Source organism: Paramisgurnus dabryanus, chromosome 10 (genome assembly GCF_030506205.2).
Source record: "Paramisgurnus dabryanus chromosome 10, PD_genome_1.1, whole genome shotgun sequence".
NCBI classification, from domain to species: domain Eukaryota; kingdom Metazoa; phylum Chordata; class Actinopteri; order Cypriniformes; family Cobitidae; genus Paramisgurnus; species Paramisgurnus dabryanus.
This window is the reverse complement of record NC_133346.1, coordinates 12,042,396-12,056,207: the sequence shown is the minus strand read 5'-3', so window position 1 is coordinate 12,056,207 and position 13,812 is coordinate 12,042,396. Positions and strand designations below refer to the sequence as shown.

The 13,812-nt window shown below is 34.7% G+C and overlaps 1 protein-coding gene and 1 long non-coding RNA gene across 2 annotated transcripts; both read right to left on the bottom strand.

The window, feature by feature from the left end:
* Nucleotides 1-735: 735 nt before the first annotated feature.
* On the bottom strand, nucleotides 736-8,144 carry LOC135740368 (uncharacterized). The gene is made up of 6 exons (XM_065258674.2): nucleotides 8,041-8,144; nucleotides 2,539-2,593; nucleotides 2,051-2,416; nucleotides 1,586-1,918; nucleotides 1,397-1,492; nucleotides 736-1,221 (listed from the first exon to the last, which is right to left on the bottom strand). The coding sequence occupies exons 1-6, from the start codon at nucleotides 8,041-8,043 to the stop codon at nucleotides 1,079-1,081; spliced, it is 996 nt and encodes a 331-aa protein (XP_065114746.1). The 5' UTR covers nucleotides 8,044-8,144; the 3' UTR covers nucleotides 736-1,078.
* Nucleotides 3,649-4,694, bottom strand: LOC135738358 (uncharacterized). The gene is made up of 3 exons (XR_010528691.2): nucleotides 4,651-4,694; nucleotides 4,308-4,369; nucleotides 3,649-4,148 (listed from the first exon to the last, which is right to left on the bottom strand). It is a non-coding gene; the product is annotated as an uncharacterized lncRNA (long non-coding RNA).
* Nucleotides 8,145-13,812: the final 5,668 nt, after the last annotated feature.

Here is a 13,812-nt window from a genome sequence, read left to right as displayed (position 1 = left end):
TTACAAACGTTATTAACGTGGCTATAATACTGGATGCTTTGACATGTTTCATGATTTTTTTATATATTTTTAGTATAGGTATGCAGTGTCATAGTTACATCTTTGACGTTTATAATAAACCAAACCGTTTGAAAATCGGTAAAAAATTAAGCAAGTTATGGTCATTTAAAAGTACCTGCATCATTAAAACTCAATGCTAGGAGTGAGCGAGCGCCCTGTCCTAAGATGGCCGCCAAAATGCAGACGTTCCACTCAATTGGCCAGCAGGGCGGGCGAGCCATCTAGCCTTTATACATATCTATGTAAACAACACTGGTCCAGATTGAAGCACTTCCGGTTTCATTTTGTGACTGTTTTTTTTTTTTATTTCACACATATATCATTATCTTTAAGATGTTTGTTTAACTTTTTGACTCAGTTCTATGTTCTGTTGGTTGTATTTTATCCCAACGTTTATCTAGTGTTAAAAAACTGAAACAGGAAGTGCTTCTGGACCAGTGTTATTTACATCTTTTGAAATGGTCTATAAAAAAATGTACATTAATATATTAAGATCTTGTTTTTGTATTATGGAAATGATTCAATAAGTGCCGTTGTGATCACACTGTCACTCATACCTGGCATTAATGAACTACATTTTTAATGAAAGATGGAGATATTAATTACATTAGTATAACAATATCATATCCACTAAGCATTCATAAAAACTCCAAGCAGGAAGACTGTTATTGGGTCGTTTAATTTTTTTTTAATACATTGTTTTCACAAAACAATACCAAAAGCCAAGAAGAAAAAGCAATAATTAAACATTTACACTACACTTAATATACATTTACCACAATATACCACAACACTGAGCTGTTTTGTCAGTAGTCTGGTCAAGAACTTGATCTGTTGACTGACTGATGAGGTTTTTCTCTGCTTGAGACAACCTTAAGCTAACCCTTCTGAATAAACAGCTAACATGACTACTACCAAGTCACTACTGAACAAACTTTGCATAAAAGGTTCAGAATTTAACTGAACAACAATCCATTTTCTTCTGTCGGTCATTGTTTGGTATCTCGTCAGTCAGTGTTTAATGTGCTGGTGTTGTTGTCTGGTTAGTGCTGTGGCTGCATTGGACGGGACGATGATCACCCAGCATTGAATAAATAACCTCTGACTGCGGATTAAACTGTACAGACTTGGGTGATACAGAAGATCTGTGGTTGGTTTTTCCTGGAGAAACATGAGATTGTCAAACTACTTCAAAATGTACTTACAGACACTGATGTGGAAATATCTGATCTTAAGGATCTTTGCTTGTGCTTTATTGTTTCATCATTATTTTGGCAACTGTCTCAACATTAGTGGGGTAAAAATATGAAGTGTTAAGATCATATATTAAACTCACTGAAGTGAATCAGCACTACTGCCATGATCAAGATGAAAAGAGTCAGCAATGCAGAGATCACCAGAACAATCTTCATACTATAACTTAAATATGTCTCTTTAACAAAATAGAGTAAACATAACATCAAATCACCATTTGCACTGGTTGATGAAATACTATATTTTTATATACACACATATCATTGATTACCTGTTTTTCTAACAGCATCATCCTGTTTCCTGTCATTACAATTTGCAAGAGACAGATGGAGCACAAATTGTTTGTCTAATGATGAGTGGTTTACCCCACAGGAATAGTTTACAAATTCAGACATAGCAGAAGATAAATTAAGGTATGAATGGAGGGTGAATGATCCATCTGAATTGTTTCTGATAGTGCTGTGTGTATGAGAGATGTTCAGTATTTCTCCATCTCTCAACCACACCTGCTGTAGATCAGAAGGATAAAACCCCTCAGAGCTGCACAGAATTATGGGATGTCCATCAGGCTCTTTCAAACATGACATGGACACATGGGGACGTGCTAGAAATGGGGTTAACGATGGCACTGTTAGTAAAACACTCAATGATCAAGAGCACATCCATGTCAGTGTAATAGGTATATTATATAATAATAATAATCATGCTTAAAATTAGGATTTTTAAAATAACTTACCTAAAACCTGAACTGTTGTGTTGTTTTCTCCTATAGTTATAGAAGGAGGAGGTATATGTCTAAACACTTTACAGCTATAGGTGCCTGAATTGCTTATCTGAAGATTTGACAGCTCAAATGTTATTTCTTTACTATCTGTAATCCAGATAAATCTGATGTCTTTATTGCATGACTGACACATACTTATTTTATTAGTATTATTAATAACATATGAGCACAATTTATGATCTCTATTTAAATGTAGAGCTGCATGAAATGTTTCAGTTTCATCAGAATTGTTGTAGTTGCAGCTGATATTGACAGACATTCCCCGATAAACCTTAAAAACCCGTTGGCTGTTCAGCACACTATGTTGTGTTTCCTGACCTAAAAAGACAGAAAAGTCATTAATTTTAATGTTCAGTATTTTTGTACTTTTGTAAATAAATATGTTTTCAGAAATGTTTGTGTGTTTTATGAGCTTCAGACAAAACAGAAAGTATTTTTACCTATAATCAAAGATGTAAGAATCAAGCAAGTAAAGGTCAAAAAGTTTTGTGATTTCTGCACAGAGAATGAAAAACATTAATTATATGAAACAAACTGCATACTTATGTCCTATACATGTTATTTTGTAGTATAAATAGTAGCATATTTTTGACATTTCCTGATACAAAGGTACCCAAACGATTCATTCATTTAAACATAAATTTAGGAATGGACAGCTGGACACGTTAATGGTCACTCAACAGTTGCTCTATCCTCAATCTCATAACCCAAAAACTGATCAAGCTCAGCCATCTTGAGAAAGATCTCAACTTTTCAACTCAACAGTGGGGAGATAAGGAACGAGAAGTGAAATTCCTGAGCAGTCATAGACAGCAAAATCGCCAAGCTCGAACTGATTTTGCCAATTGGTTGATGTTCTCAGGGCAACATATTGTGTTGACCCAAGGACAACATTTTTCTAAATAAAACCTAAACCCACCCCAAACACCAACCATAACCAAACCCTAAAATCAGAGGGACATGATAAGTGAAAAACAATGGTCTAGAAACAGCTAATCCTTGTTGTAAGCTTAAATTTAATACAAACTGTAAACTTATTTCTGAAATCTGATTGGTTGATTGAAATGTTGTCCCAGGGTCAACATAATGTTGCCCTGAGGACATCAACCACTTGGCAAAATCAGGAGAGCCAGGTAGCAAACACCAGCAGTGTACATTTAACACTAGTGATTTTACTGTGTACACTGTTAACGATTTCCCTGTATTTTTACAGTACGGTACTGGCAGCACGGTTGCCAGTAAGTTACTGTATTTTGGTTTTACAGTACTGTACTGTAATACCATTTTACAGTACACAAACTAGTACTGTATAGTTACAAAGCAGTACTGTACTGTAATTTTACAATATTTTATTACAGTAGTCTATTTTTACAGTAATTTACTGTAATGTCTATATTGACCCATAAATACTATTTATTACTTATTACAGTTAATACAATAATATTATATATAATGGCTAGATATTTAGGTTTAAATCTATAGTTGTTAATATGGTAAAAATGCTACATTAAAACATAATGAATTAAAAGGCAATCCAAGCAATGTATGTATCAAAATTTTATTTAAAAAAAACATTTAATTGAAACAAAACATATTTAAAACAAGATTTTAAACAATAATAAACATATAAACAAGTTAAATAAAATAAAATCAACAAGTATAAACAAGTTTGGAGACCCCTGCTGTAACATATTTAACTCTGGCAAATAGAACACTGGTCCATAGTTTGAAGTTTTCAGTTTAAAGTCCATCATCGACTAAAAGGTAACATTTCACTGTGGTAAAAAGAACACTGGCCCATAGTTTTAAATATTCTACTTGAATTTCATTGAACACTAAAAATAAATTTAAAATTAAACTGTGGCAGACAGACCACAGTGGCCTTTACTTTGAAGTCGTCCATTCGAACTCAATCAGCGACTGCATGAAGCTGTTCACATGGGGGTTAATGGCCACAGCTTTTCTCTGCACCAAGTTCCTTGTCTTTTTGCTTGCTCCTTGTCTGCATGTGCACTTCTTCCCATCTTTGGAATTAATTCTATCCAGAAACCTGTTAGAAATATCATAAACATTAAGTCAACAAATATAAGATAGAAAAAGATTCTTAAAAAACTAAACTCAGCCTTGAATTTACTCCTATTCTGAAACCTTTTGCTCTTATTCTACTGTTCCACACCTAATTACATAAAAATACAGAAGATTCACTTACCGCTGAACAAACTCTTTCCTCAATGGACAGCATCCACATGAATCATGTCATGATTGAATGTCCTGAACAGAAAGTACAATTGTTACTGATTTGGACACAACTTTTTATTCTGAAAACAAAATCTTTTGTCAATAAAGTCCAGGGACACCTCTGCTAAATAAATACAATTATTAAATTTCTTATAACCAAAGTCTGAATATTTCTGTTTGTATATTTCTACATGGCAAACTAAGACAATTCTGTACATGTTGTGTATGGTCGTGTTACAGTGTTGTGTGTGAATGAGTGACTGAGTGTATACATGGGTATTTAAAGAAGCTGTAGTGTTAAAGTGCAAACTTACCGAACATAATGTGCTTGGGTGTGTCTGGTGTCACCCGTTGTGCCTCCACATCTGCCTTAACTCCTGAAAAGTGCAAAGGACACTCAGGTAAACTACAAATAAAAAGTGATTAGCCACATTACTGTGTACTTTTACATGTGACGTGAAAGCATTTAATATTGCAGTCAAAAAAATACATGACTTGTAACTGTACGTCATGTACTTGCCTGGTTCCTTTAAAGATGATCCATCTTACCCAATCCAGCTTACAAGCAATGGTAAGACTGTAAAAAATACAAATGTTACAAAATCTGTTAGCCATAGAAATAAGTAGACATTGTAAAGGAAATGGAAAAAGAAAATTTAGTAATACTTTACTACAATAGTTTATTCCTTAACATTTGGTAATGCCTTAGCTAATATGAACTAACAATGAACAATATATTTTACAACATTAATAATATTTGATAATGTTCATTGTGCAGAGACAAAGTGATTGATTTAAAAATGTTTTAAGTGTTTAAATCTAATATCATGTTATGCTAACAAATCAAACCTTTCTGTAAGTGTTTAGTCAGTTGTAAAACAAATATATATATATTAGTTGTTATATTATTTATTATATATAAATATCTAAATAAGTCTTTTTTTATTATTATTCTATAACATCTTGTCTACAGAAAATATCTGAAAATGTCTCGTTTAGTGCAGAAAATAGCGATTTATAGTGACAAGGTAAAAAGACTTCCCCTAATGTTTAACCCGGACCGGCTGCGGTGTAACACGCTATTTCACGCAAAGTTTTTTAAGTTAGTAGCTAGCTGCTCACTTTAAATATAAACATGATCGCCTAAATCTGAGCAATCCTGGTGATGCCAGTTTCCTACACGATGTTATAATGGACTATTTTACATCCAGAGATGAAGGATCAGATGACAGAGACGAGAAGGCAAAGGTACGTAAATGCGGAGCCCATTCTCTTTTCGTGCATTGATTTGATGCGTTTTGGAAACTTATATATACTGCATGTAATGCATCTGAAGTGGTGGAAACAATATGCCATAAAAATGTATTGGACAACTTACTGGACGTGTAAAACGCTTTAGAGAAGATATTCTCTGCTTTTGCTGATATACCGTAATATGTAATAACAACAACAATAAACGCGGCAATCCCTTACGTTCATCTGATATTAAGATGAGCCCAGGTCTGAATTATATTTGGTCGAAGTTAAAGCTGCGATGAGTTCGATGTATGTATCCAGTTAAATATGAGGTTTCTTGTTTTCACTGTTCGGTACTACAGTATGCTGTGTACGGCGTGTCAAGTCCTGACTGTTTACAACCACGAGTCAGCCTTACCAAACAGTCGAACTTAATACTTTTCTCTGACGCTAACTGAACGGATGAAACGCCGAGATAAACGACCATTATGCTGGGACCGCAAGACCGCGCTGGCGGGTTGTCTTTGTCCATTTCGTTAAAAATATTAATTGTCACCACACTTTCAACACAATATAAACTCACCAAAACCCTCATAATTTAGTTAAAACAACCCTATATTCATTAATAAAGGTGTAAAGCGAGTTAAAGCAGCGGTAGACATCTGTGTGTAAGCTTACTTTCTGAGGGAGATTGAAACTTTGTTGGCGACCGTTTTTCTCTCTCATTGCACGTTTAAAACAATATTGTGACAAACTATTGACAACATTCTTCAACTAAAAATTAAGTTTTCATGAAACAGAAATATTTCAAACTTACCGAACTGCCAGAAATCAATCGTCCTCCTTCAGCTGCAGCCAGGAGTTGTGCTGTCTGTGTGATTTGACGTTGGCGCACTTTCTCTGATTATTGCAAGTACACCTGGCACATTACAGCAATGGCTACAGCAAGGTTACATCAAGACCAAAATATACTGTAAAATTTTCCCGCTCAAACAAATTTACCCAGAATGCATTATGAACTGCAGTACTGTACTGTAATGTACACATACAGTATAGTACTGTGGATTTTTACAGTAATGTTCTGCTAAATCTAACAGTGTAGATACAGATGTGTATCTCTCTCTGGCATCTTATGGGGGTGGAGCTACGATGTAAGTAAAGAAAGTGAGAAAAGGAGACGTGCATGCAAAAACATAAAACGAGAAACATCCTTTATCCATTTCTTAAATGGTCACATATGCGGGCTGCATACATCATCAAGCCTGGATTATTTAAGTTGAGCATTACATTTGCACGTCATAATTACAACAATTTACGATAAACTAAGAATAATAGTCAACTTGTTGATATTCTAAAATATGCCAGTCTTTATGATGTATGCAGCCTATAAATGCAACCTTTCTTGGATGCAGTTTCCCCTTTGAGAAATGGCCTTTGTCTTTGAAGGATTCAGCCTCTAAATTGGGACACAGCTTAAGTGTGCAACACTTGGCGGTGCAAAGCAAACATTCATATGAAATGCTAAGGTTCAACTTCTGCAATCTGCAAGTGTGAAAAGCAAATATATATATTTTTTTAATGCCCCAAATAAAAATATTTAAAATTAATTTACTTAACACCCTTTCAATTTAGGTTTGATCTCTAATCTTAATGTGTGAGCGAGAATCAAAAAATAATGAAATTACACATATATTTGATTTATCACAAGTGAGTTATTAGATATCTCTGAACATTTCTGCGATAATAACAATAACACTGATGTAAAGTACATGCGCTTACTGAGTTAATCATAATTGTTTAGTAAACATTTTATACTAAATAATAAGTTTAGTATAAAATGTATACTAAACAATAGGTATAGCAGCCATAAATGAATAAAAAGAAATGACTTGAAAGTGACATGATTAAAAAACTTTGCTGATGGGCTGTTGAATGCTTTATTCTGATTAATTGAGAATTTTCCCACGGCCCTTATGAACTGAACTACAGTTTAAACAAAAAAAAAACATTGTTACTGTAAAAAAACCATGGTTACCACAAAATAGCCATGGTTTTGTTAACCATGGTTTTCAAAAAACATAGTTAACCATGCATTGCTAATAGTAATCAATACACCAAAAACATGGTTATACACTTTTACCACAATAAAAACATGGAGTGTGTTGATTATTGTTCTTTAAAACGCACACATGACCTGTCAAATGTCTAAAATCAACCACCAGAGAAATGGTTGTGGTACAAGCGGAATAATTGACTCTGGTTCTTTGAATTTTTGAAAATAATGCACACAGCCTTGGTTTAACACCACTTTGCTTCACACATTAAGACCTTGGGTGAGCATTATTGTTGAATAATTCAACAACCCGTCTTCAATTATTCCTTACGTATTATTTATGTCCTGTTAAAAATATTATATATACATCTGTTCTTTAAGTAAGTAAGGATTTCCAAACAACCCATGTTCTTACCATTTTATCGATGGTTTCTCTGTTGTTAATAATGGTAGATCTGTGATGCTGGATGTGTCTGTCTGCAGTGGCGTGCAGACAAATATATCTTAGGAAACAGAAAACAAGCAGCTTCTCATTACCAAGGGGAAAAGAGAGGAGTGTTTTAGAGTCTAACATTTGTTGAAGGAACCAATTTTAACTCACTCCTAATAACAATATGCTCTAAATAAAGTGCCCATAACCTCAGATCAGATGAACAAATGTGGTTTGTGGTTTTAACAGCATGATGCATGCAAGGCTGATCTCATGTGAATTTAAATGATGAACTGTTACTTACTAAACTCAATTTGTGTTTTTGTGAGGTATGATCAGTTTATAAGTTTTGCTACATTTCTCCAATAATAACAACAACACTGATGTAAAGGACATGTGCTTACTGAGTTAATCATAAACTTATTGTGCAGTCAAATTTATTCATTAAAACGTGAGTTTTATACAAGTAACTTCGTTCATTATCACATTCCTCATATTTGTGCATACTGCATGGACACTGTCAGTATAAATGACCAAAAATGGTTGTAATATGTATTTACGTAGGTACAGTTATGTATACATTTGGTGCTGTGTACCTTTGAGGTACTAATGTGAACTCTTTAGGCAAAAATGTGTACTTTTTGAAAGAATGCCACCTCAGTGTTAGCTAGGGACTATTTTTTCTGACAGTGTGACCACACATCTATGAATATGCAGTTTTAAACACTGATACCATTGACTCTAATAATAGTTTATCTTGCAGCAAAGACATCAAAGCCTCACTCTCTGATCGGACAGCTAAACTAAAGCAAGTTTAGTTATTTTAATCACACAGTGTGAGAGGAAGTAAACATGTTTCAGAACAACATGGAGGCTTAACTTAGGTCTGATAAGGAAAAACCTGCAAAAGTAAATGTCTCTGCAGTCGGCAGATTTTATTACAATGGGAGTATGTGAAAACATAAATGTGTATTGAAAACAGATGCAAACTCCCAAGTAGTTTATGGGTGCCAGTAATAAAGAAGTTGTTAAACATGAATATGCTCATGGAGAATTAATAAACATTTAAATATGAAAAACTTACTTATATTTACTGTAAAATGATATTGTGGTATAATTATAACACACTGCACTTCTATTAGTTTCATTTCCTTTACATTGTGGTAGGTGATAAAAAAGTGATAAAAGTGGCATTAGGTTCCTTAATTTTTAATGAAAATAAAGGGGTAAAATAAAGCTCTGCAAGCATTATGTCTGGTATGCAGTGGCGTGATAATATCTAACAATGCATCTAAGCCCTTATTGAAATTCACAAATTGAACTTGGGGCTCGTGCTCCAACCACAGGTTTGCTCTCTCTGAAGGTTCAAAGCTCCCTTCGAGGACAGCAATGCAAGTTTGTTTATCATAATCATAAAGACTGAATGCTCAGGCGAACTAGTTCGCACATTGTTTTATGTTATGCTATTTAACACATTATGAGCTCTATTTTAACAATCTAAGCGCATGGTCTTAAGTGCATTTAGGCAGGGCCTTGCACAGGGGGGTGGCTCAGTGGCTAGAGCCACACTCTTAAAATGAATGTGTTAAAAACAACACATTAGTGTTGATTCTGGGACAACACACTAAATGCTTTGTCACAGAATCCACCCATCTCTGTGTTATTATTGAAACAATACATTTTGTGTTACTTTTAACACAACTTGTGTTATATTTGAACACAAAATCAACACAAAATGACACATAATGTGTTAAAGCTTAAAGGGACACTTCACTTTTTTGAAAATATGCTAATTTTCCTGCTCACCTAGAGTTAAACATTTGATTTTTACCTCTTTGGAATCCATTCAGCCGATCTCTGGTTCTGGCGGTACCACTTTTAGCATAGCTTAGCATAATCCATTGAATCTGATTAGACCATTAGCATCGCGTAAAAAAATAACCAAAGAGTTTCTATATTTTTCTTGTATAAAACATGACTCTTCTGTAGTTACATTGCGTACTAAGACCGACGGAAAATTTAAAGTTGCGATTTTCTAGGCAGATATGGCGCAATGATATAACACACTGCCCGAAAATAGTCCTCTGCTATTGAAAGATACTAAGGGGACTATTTTCAGGCACATGTAATGGCAGCAAACGCCTTCATTATGACGCCAGAATGAGAGTATAGTTTCTAGCAATATCGGCCTAATAAAAAAATATAGTCTTAGTCTTAGTACAAGATGTAAACTACAGTAGAGTCAAGTTTTAAATAAGAAAAATATAGAAACTCTTTGGTTATTTTTGAGTGCAATGCTAATGGTCTAACCAGATTCAATGGATTGTGCTAAGCTATGCTAAAAGTTGTACTGCCAGACCGGCTGAATGAATTCCAAAACGGTAAAAATCAAATGTTTAACTCTAGGGGAGCTGGAAAATGAGCATATTTTCAAAAAAGTGGAGTGTCCCTTTAACGCACAAAGATGTGTAAATCCTTTCTAAGAGTGCACCGCCTTTCTGCCGTCATTGCCTGAGGTCCCCTTCTCATCATCCGCCAACCCCCCTTAAAGTGTTTTGTTATAACTCAACTAAAGATCCACTGATTCCGAAAATCCACTTCGTCTTTTCTGGCCACTCCAGTGCATCTCTCACAATCTGTGTCCGGTCTTTGGAGAGTGGAGACGACAGTTCCCTAAGTTTGTTGCATTCACAGGTAGATGAATGCCTGTTCTCTCATTCTGTCGTAATAATCAAGGGCTTTGATGTCGTAACATGGCTGCAGGAGGCGCAATGATATTCCGCAGTAGCCGAAAATAGTCCCCTTAGGAACTTTCAATGGCAGGGGACTATTTTCGGACACTACATAATATAATTGCACCCCCTGCAGCTATGTTACGACAGCAAAGCCCTTGATTATTACGCCAGAATGAGAGTATAGTTCCTAGTAGGGCTGGAACGACGCGTCGACGTAGTCGATTACGTCGATTACGTAATTACGTCGATTTGCCGGAAATGCGTCGATGCGTCGCACTGTTTACATTTTGAAATGAAGGCGGCTTCAGCTCCGACCGGGTGATACAAGTGTTATACCAAACAGACAGAACGCGATCAAAAGTGTGGGAATACTTTAAGCAGAGACCAAATAAAACACATACTGTGTAAAACTGAAATGGCATACCACAGCAGCGCAACACCTGTGTATGATCATCCTAAAAGAAGAAAACCTGGAGCTCTCCGACCTCAAAATGACGAGACGTCAGCGTAAGAATTTGAACTATTACAGTAAGTTTTTATACTTACTCTATAAACAATAGAATCAATACATATTGTGCTTAATACAGCTGCGTTTACATCTTCGTTTAATACGAGCTGCGAGACGCCTGACAGACGTGACATTGCATCGCTTCTGGGCAGTATGTTGAAACAGTAAATAAAGAGCAGGACATGTTTTTATATTAAGAAGTTATGAAATAATAAGTTACTGTCACATTGAGAACTAATAGGCATGTGCCCGCGTGCACTGAAAGCCAGCTGGCAGTGCGGAGTTCCCAATGAACGTCTTTTTTGCGAATATGTGCGCAGATATTACAGAAGCTCGTCTTGTAAGGTATTCCTGACATGCGTTTATTTAAAGTAACAGCGGCGTAAACGCTGTTTATAAAATATTAGAAGATCATACTAACTGAACTTGTTTTTTACCCGGAACTTAAGAAAAGTTAAATGTTAAAGTTAAATGAGAATGCAGTACTACTTATAGTAATAATATTAACAGTAATAATATAACCATTACATCTTATATAAGGGTTCATGAATCACAATGAACTTATTTTTACTTCAGTCTGAACTAATGCTGAGTTAATGCATGTACTAATCATAAACTAATGTTTAAAATATTAATATATGCCTATTTTATTGTTTAAGGTGAATAATGCCTCTTTTAAAGTGGCATTGCCACTTTATTTTTCATGTTGAAAATTTTGGTTTGTGTGTTTGTTTAATTAAGAAAATGCTTAAATAAAATGTTAGCGTTAATGGCAGATGTTACATTTATTATTTGTTGGGGAATTATGTATAAAAAATCATTAGACTATTCGATTAATCGAAAAAATAATCGATAGATTAATCGGTTGAAAAAATAGTCGATAGTTGCAGCTCTAGTTCCTAGCCAACCCATATCTGCCTAAAAACCGCTACTTAAAATTTTTCGTCGGTCTTAGCACGCCATGTAACTACAGAAGAGTCAAGTTTTAAATAGGAAAAATATTGAAACTCTTTGGTTATTTTTTAGGCACAATGCTAATGGACTAATCAGATTCAATGAATTATGCTAAGCTACTTTTGACGGCTATTGACGCTCTTGCCGGTGGTGGTCTGAACAAGGCCAAGTTTCATATAAGGAGACATCTAAAATTTCCTGGAAGGGCCGGGGGCAGAGGACTGGAGTTGAGAACCACTGATCTATAACATAAATAAAAAATCTGTTTTTTTTTGCGGTTATCATGACAAGATTTGGCTGTGAAAGGATGTCACAGTAAAGGCCTAAGTGTTTTGTGTTGATAATATCTTGTTTTAGTTTATCTGTTGCTGGAGTTGCACTTGAAAGTGAAAAGCATTTTAAACTTAAATTTATTTTTGTTTTTTATTTGTATTGCTTTTGTTGTTGTATAAGTGAATCTTTGTTGGATCGATGGTGGAGTATGTACACATGTAATGTTGTTTTATAGATTTGTTATTTGAGAATGTTTTTGTACGCCCAGAGGAAATTATGACATACCCTAGGTTTTCCTGTAACGCTGCCACTGCTGCTCACACCTACAAAGTGGCTTTTTTAACATGCTATAATTTTATCTATGGGGTATTTTGAGCTAGAACTTCACAAACGTACTTTAGGGACACCAAAGATTTATTTGACATCTTAATAAAGTCTTGTAAAATGTCCACTTTAAAAATGGGTTTCACCTCACCATATTCTCAGGTACAAAGTCATCATATACATATCCGGGGGTAGCATTTAAAAAATCAGAATAAACGCAATATATAGTAGCACTTCATAAAAGCAAAAACATCTGCTTCCTTTCCAAGCTACAGGTGAAGCAGCTCTTCTGCAAGCTTAATTCGGCTTCATGTCTTCTGTAAACTGTCCTCCTTTATGTCCAAGAGACTCAGTAATAATCTTTTACATTTTAATCCTTTAATTTGTCATATTTAAAAACGTTTGTGTGCTGCTGCGCATCCATTGTGTTTAATAAGCAAACTCGCATTGTCGTCCTGTTTATAAGCGCATATCACTAACGTGCTCTTTAAATAACAAAAACAATATTGTGCGTAGTCTATTTTAGTTGCCTCAAAATAGCCGCAAAACATTTGCGTCGCGCATTGCGCTGGGTTTATGATAGGGCCCTATGTGTTATTTTAACACATTATATGTTGATTTTGTGTACTACCATAGTTTTTATACAAATATAATACCATTGTTGTTATTATTGTGAGAAGACCATAAATTTGTGGGTACTAGAAATAAAATGGTTTACTACAGTATATGTTTATTATAGTTTAATCATGCTTAATTTTCTTAAGGGCAAATGGTCACAAGTGCATTGCTTGAGAATATATCATGAAAAATATGTGTTAAATACAGAAAACAAATCTTTGGTCTTGAAAAAACTGCAATACTTTTGTGCAAATCACACATACCACCTTCTGTCTGATGCTGGTAAAATATTGTGACTGTTTGTGGTAAGTAACCGTGGTATTAGTTAAATCCCTGATAGCAATA

Excerpts from the sequence above, each read along its gene's own strand:
- LOC135740368 (XM_065258674.2), bottom strand. Across the intron at positions 2,417-2,538 it reads TCTTACATCTTTGATTATAG|GTCAGGAAACACAACATAGT; the intron begins GTAAAAATACTT and ends CTGTCTTTTTAG. Across the intron at positions 1,222-1,396 it reads AGTAGTGCTGATTCACTTCA|GAAAAACCAACCACAGATCT; the intron begins GTGAGTTTAATA and ends ATGTTTCTCCAG.